Below are 5,833 nucleotides of genomic sequence, written 5' to 3'. Positions count from 1 at the left end.
TTTCGAATTTTCATGGATCTTCAAGATTTGTCTTCTTGCACTTTCCAAGTCAAACATCGTAACTACTGTTTGATTTTCCCTCGTGTGTTCCCTCTTTCAAATGACACTATTGGACCCCAACTAGATGAATTTCATATTAATTTTGAAAAGATTAATTGTGTAATTCTTGTATTTTGATACCATTTTCTTTTCCTTGTTTACACTTATTGTTGGTTTGGTTCAATAAAATTGTTCATGCTTTTCACAAGTTAAAACTGTTTATGTTGCTTTTTTTTTTAATGTAATTCAATGCACTTTTTTTCGTTCGTCGTATATTACTCACATACGTACGATATCTTTTGTTTATTCGTTGGGTAGAAACATACGTACAAAATCTTTTAACATTTCATAAATGATGCAAAACAAGTATAGACGAAAAGTAATACTAATAGATATTATGGATTTTTTATTCAAATAGTTATGTTTTTGTAGCTTAAGTTGGTTCACTAACTTTCACATTTTGTATCCGTGAAACAAAAAATTATAGGATTACACAAAGACATCATATCCTATAATGTCTCTGATTTTCACGCTACCTACCACGTACATGGGTGATAGGTCCAAACTCACAAGTAAGTTTACGTACAGTCAATTCGTCTTTTTCGGTATGAACGTACATTTTATATTATACGCGTAAGATAGGATTGCTAATTCTTTCATTTATGGAACTAGACCGAGTTACGCAATATATGCTAACGCCTTGAATAAAATATTATTTAGGGGTGGACACAAGGCAATATATGCTTTTTAAGGTATATTTGCTATTTGAATCGCTTTGCTTTGCTGAAGGGCACTAAAGTTATCTGTACTTGCTTTACATAAACGAATTCATAAAACTAGTTTATTTGTGGGTTATTTTGCTACTTGCAAATCACTTGTGCATATGTCATTACCAATTATAAAATCACTTTTTCAAAAAAAAATATAAAATAAATTGAAGCTATATTTTTAATCTTGTTATTTGGCACATACTTGTGAGTTGTGACCCATAACTAAATTATGTTACTGCTTTGATAACGACCAATTTTGTTTTCCCCATAACCAAGTGTAAAGTAACATGTACGAGTGATAAGTACCAAGTATTTATGTCCACCCATAGTAACCAGTACTATATTGCGCCTACCGGGCAACGTGAACGTGATCATCAAATCAAAGTAGTTACCAAACGCTTTAATCTCCATAAAACCAAAAAAGCTGACACGTCTTTGCTGTTTTCTATTTATTTCCCTCACAACAACAATTTTGATTGATGAAAATTTTTTTATATCAAAAGGGAACAGTCCTTATCATTTGCTCCCATCACTTGCTTTTGTCTACTTACAACTGGAAATCGAGGAGAATTGTATACAAAACAACATTTTCTCATAATAATAAAATATGACAAAAAAAAATTAAATAGATAGGCAAAGCAAGAGCGTTGGGTGACGTTGGTCTCTTCATTAACTCCTCTCATCTACCCCTTTCTCTGTTCGCCTTTATATCCTTCACCTTCCCTCTCTCTTCTTTCATTAAACTCAAAAACCCTAATCACATTTTGTAAAACTATAATACAATTATACATTAAAACTCTCCCGAAGATGCCTCAGGCACCTATGCCAGAGTTAACTAGCTCGGTGAAGCTCAAGTACGTGAAACTTGGTTACCAATACTTGGTCAATCATTTCTTGAGTTTTCTTTTGATCCCGATCATGGCGATCGGAGCCGTTGAGCTTCTTCGGATGGGTCCTGAAGAGATCCTTAATGTTTGGAATTCGCTCGAGTTTGATCTAGTTCAGGTTCTATGCACTTCCTTCTTTGTCATCTTCATCTCCACAGTTTACTTCATGTCCAAGCCACGTACCATCTACCTCGTTGACTATTCTTGTTACAAGCCGCCTGTCACGTGCCGTGTTCCTTTTGCAACTTTCATGGAACACTCTCGTTTGATCCTCAAGGACAAGCCTAAGAGCGTTGAGTTCCAAATGAGAATCCTCGAACGTTCTGGCCTAGGTGAAGAGACTTCTCTCCCTCCGGCTATTCACTATATTCCTCCAACACCAACCATGGACGCGGCTAGAAGTGAGGCTCAGTTGGTTATCTTCACGGCCATGGACGATCTCTTCAAGAAAACTGGTCTAAAACCTAAAGACGTCGACATCCTCATCGTCAACTGCTCTCTCTTCTCTCCAACTCCATCTCTCTCCGCCATGGTCATCAACAAATATAAGCTTAGAAGCAACATCAAAAGCGTTAATCTCTCGGGGATGGGTTGCAGCGCGGGTTTGATCTCAGTTGATCTAGCCCGCGACTTGCTCCAAGTTCATCCCAATTCGAATGCAATCATCGTCAGCACGGAGATCATAACACCTAATTACTATCAGGGAAACGAGAGAGCCATGTTGTTACCAAATTGCCTCTTCCGCATGGGCGCGGCAGCCATACTCATGTCAAACCGCCGGTCTGACCGGTGGCGAGCCAAATACAAGCTTTCCCACCTCGTCCGTACCCACCGTGGTGCCGACGACAAGTCTTTCTATTGCGTTTACGAACAGGAAGACAAAGAAGGACACGTTGGGATCAACTTGTCCAAAGATCTCATGGCCATCGCCGGTGAAGCCCTCAAGGCTAATATCACCACAATAGGTAATAAAGCTACACATCATTTTCTTTCACTTTCATACCATAACAATGATATATATACGGTGAAAACTATATTAAGGACCGGGTGGGGCATTACTACACATCAATTTTTGTTTTTAATAAAAGAAGTTGTAATAACTTTATACTTTCTTGGTAAATGTCTCGTTTCTATGAAAGTTTAGGTTATTTGAGTCGGTTGCATTAAATTCTATACGTTCGGTAGAAAATTTATTCGGTTTTATAGTAAAGTTTGGTTTGGCTTAGGTTATAACATTATGGTACGGTCGAGTTTGATAAATGAACTGATTGAACAGGTCCATTGGTCCTACCGGCGTCGGAACAACTCCTCTTCCTCTTGTCCTTAATCGGACGTAAAATCTTCAACCCGAAATTGAAACCATACATACCGGATTTCAAACTGGCCTTTGAACACTTCTGCATTCACGCGGGAGGTAGAGCGGTGATCGACGAGCTCCAGAAGAATCTACAGCTATCAGGAGAACACGTTGAGGCCTCAAGAATGACACTGCATCGTTTTGGTAACACTTCATCGTCATCGTTATGGTACGAGCTAAGCTACATCGAGTCTAAAGGGAGAATGAGGAGAGGCGATCGAGTCTGGCAGATCGCGTTTGGGAGTGGTTTTAAGTGTAACTCTGCCGTGTGGAAGTGTAACCGTACGATTAAGACACCTAAGGACGGACCATGGTCCGATTGTATCGACCGTTACCCAGTCTTTATCCCTGAAGTTGTCAAACTCTGAACGGTTTAGTAATGGGGTTTGATTTTGTGTTGCGGTTAAGGTTGAGATGGTCTCGGGATTTTGTTTGAAGGGGATTGAGAAGAAAAAAGAGCAAAGCATAAATGTTTGTATTTGATTGCTCTGCATATACTGAAAATCTCTGCTTTTTCATTTGGGGTATTTTTTTTTTTTTTTACTTTTTAGTTTTTCGTCTTTTTAGTTTTTCGTGCTGTAATTAATAACTTGTGGTGTATCAAATAAGAATATTTTCTCTGTTTTATTATTTGTTTTTATCCGAGAAAAAGTTTCTTTGTTTTTATCGCTGTACGTAGTCCATATTTGCTTATTCCATCTTATTTGGTTTCAATATCAACACTTATGGTAAAAATCAGTGTGAACTGAACCACCAATCTAAATTGAAACCAAAATTTAAAGATCCGACCTGGCCATAAACTGGATTAGCCCAGTACGTTTTACCTAATTTATGCTAATATTATGACCTAATTTTTGTATGTTGCATTTTAAGACCCTACAACTTTTGTTCATGCATTTGGCAACGAAGACTTCATTACAACAATACTTCCACAAATCTAGTGAATAAGTTGTTAATCATCTGTATCTCTTATCTTTGTTTAATCATGTCTTCTCTTTTGGCTTTGGTTATTTTTTTTCCTTCTTTTTGTTTGCTTTGTTCAGAGAACCAATGTATGTATGAGTTTTGGATTGGAAACTCTCATGATTTTGTAGGTTTGATATTTTATTCCCTTTAAATGTGAATTAAGCAGACTAAAAGGTAGTAAACTTACCATAGACTTTTAATGTGGTGAAACTAGATCTGTTTGTTATGATCATGTGTCAAGAGCAAAAATGTCCACCATCATAAAGATTGTGAATGTATTTCTTTTTTTTATGGATTTTTGTGGTACATGTAGAATTGTCTGAGTCGTCGTCTATATAGATATAGAACTATCGTTGTCTAAGTGTTGCATGAAGTTGTTAGTGGTGAATAATCATCATTTATAGCACTAAAATATTACATTAATATATTTTCCAACACTGCCACAAAATGACTTGGGCCTATATCAATAAGTGAGCCTGAAATTTCAGCTTATGGCCTTACTTCGACAGAGAGTTGACCTTCCAACCAACGAATCATATTATATGGCCTCTTTGCTCATCTTTGTCAGACGAAAAAAAAAGGGAAAAGGAACACGAATATATAATTTGATATAAGAAAACTAAAAATTTAGATATAGAAAATGAAGAAAAAAATAATAAACGTATACAAAGAAGTATATATGATATATATGTAGTGGAAAATAAATCTTGTAGCATGTCAGAAAGAAGTTTGAATTTAAAATTTCAAGAGCACCGTCACATTAATTATAAGTCTCCACGGTGGTGCTATTTTTAATATAATTATGGGCAATTCTCATAAAATGAGTTTTTTTTTTTCTTAACATCTGATTTTATTAATTTCTAAAAGGATAATACAAGTAGTTGGTCAACCAATCTGGTGGTGAAGCAAAACTAATGATATGCGAAACTGCAACCATCTTACTCTGTATTACAAGCAGAGGCCTTAGGTTTCCTTCACGTTCTACAAATGATATGGGTTCAAGGATTGCGTCATGTTTGGTTTGAAGGAGATAATCTGGAGTTGACAAAGCTAATCAATACAGTTGGGGATCACAATAAATTAGGCACTCTCCTCTATGATATCCGTTTCTGGATGTCGAAACTTCCACTATGCTCACTTGAGAGAAGAACATGGCGGCAGACAAGTTATCTCATCATAAAATGAGTTTTTCTTCCAAAAAAAGACTACTTCTAGTTATTTTTCAAAAAATACAACTAAAATATATTTTTTTCTATAAATACCACAAAATTGAATTATTTTTTTTATATTAAAAACTAATCCCTAAATACTAAACACTAAATCCTACCCTCTAAAAACTATATCCGAAATCTAAATTTGTCAATCCAAACCTAAAAGAAAAAATTTTCTACCCAACCAAAAATCAATTTTTTTGTGTTTATAGTATTTTATTTTTAAAACATAAAACATTTGTGGTTACTTTGGAAAAAAAATGAAGTGTGTATGTTTGAAAATAGTGAATTGTGGTATTTTGAGGAATTTCTCTATAATTATATTATATCAAAATATAAACTATTAAAAATACAAATATTTAATGTTTCTATGGAGTGGTAATCATAATGTTCTAAAAGAATCAAGACACATGATTTTAAATTTATAAAAAGTTGAATCGTTTTTAATTTGAAGAAGTTTCTGTAAATAAACATATAGATATATTTAGGATTCAACAAGCTTATAATTTAATTTCATGAGAAGAAATCAGGTTGTAATTGAAGTGGTGGCAACTCCATTCACTAGGAGTTAATTTACAAGCCCGATAAAATTTTAATTGAGTG

General features: G+C 35.0%; 1 protein-coding gene across 1 annotated transcript; it reads left to right on the top strand.

Annotated features, from left to right (window-relative positions):
* The first annotated feature begins 1,229 nt into the window (after positions 1 to 1,229).
* On the top strand, positions 1,230 to 3,683 carry LOC104701483 (3-ketoacyl-CoA synthase 6). The gene is made up of 2 exons (XM_010417171.2): positions 1,230 to 2,661; positions 2,973 to 3,683. Exons 1-2 carry the CDS (start codon positions 1,617 to 1,619, stop codon positions 3,419 to 3,421), a joined length of 1,494 nt encoding a protein of 497 aa, XP_010415473.1. The 5' UTR covers positions 1,230 to 1,616; the 3' UTR covers positions 3,422 to 3,683.
* Positions 3,684 to 5,833: the final 2,150 nt, after the last annotated feature.

Source organism: Camelina sativa, chromosome 7 (genome assembly GCF_030686135.1).
Source record: "Camelina sativa cultivar CO46 ecotype springtype chromosome 7, ASM3068613v1".
NCBI classification, from domain to species: Eukaryota; Viridiplantae; Streptophyta; class Magnoliopsida; order Brassicales; family Brassicaceae; genus Camelina; species Camelina sativa.
Note: the sequence above shows the minus strand (reverse complement) of the source record. Positions and strands in the feature narration are given on the sequence as shown.

Excerpts from the sequence above, each read along its gene's own strand:
- LOC104701483 (XM_010417171.2), top strand. The coding sequence starts at position 1,617 with ATGCCTCAGGCACCTATGCCAGAGTTAACTAGCTCGGTGAAGCTCAAG. Across the intron at positions 2,662-2,972 it reads GGCTAATATCACCACAATAG|GTCCATTGGTCCTACCGGCG; the intron begins GTAATAAAGCTA and ends CTGATTGAACAG.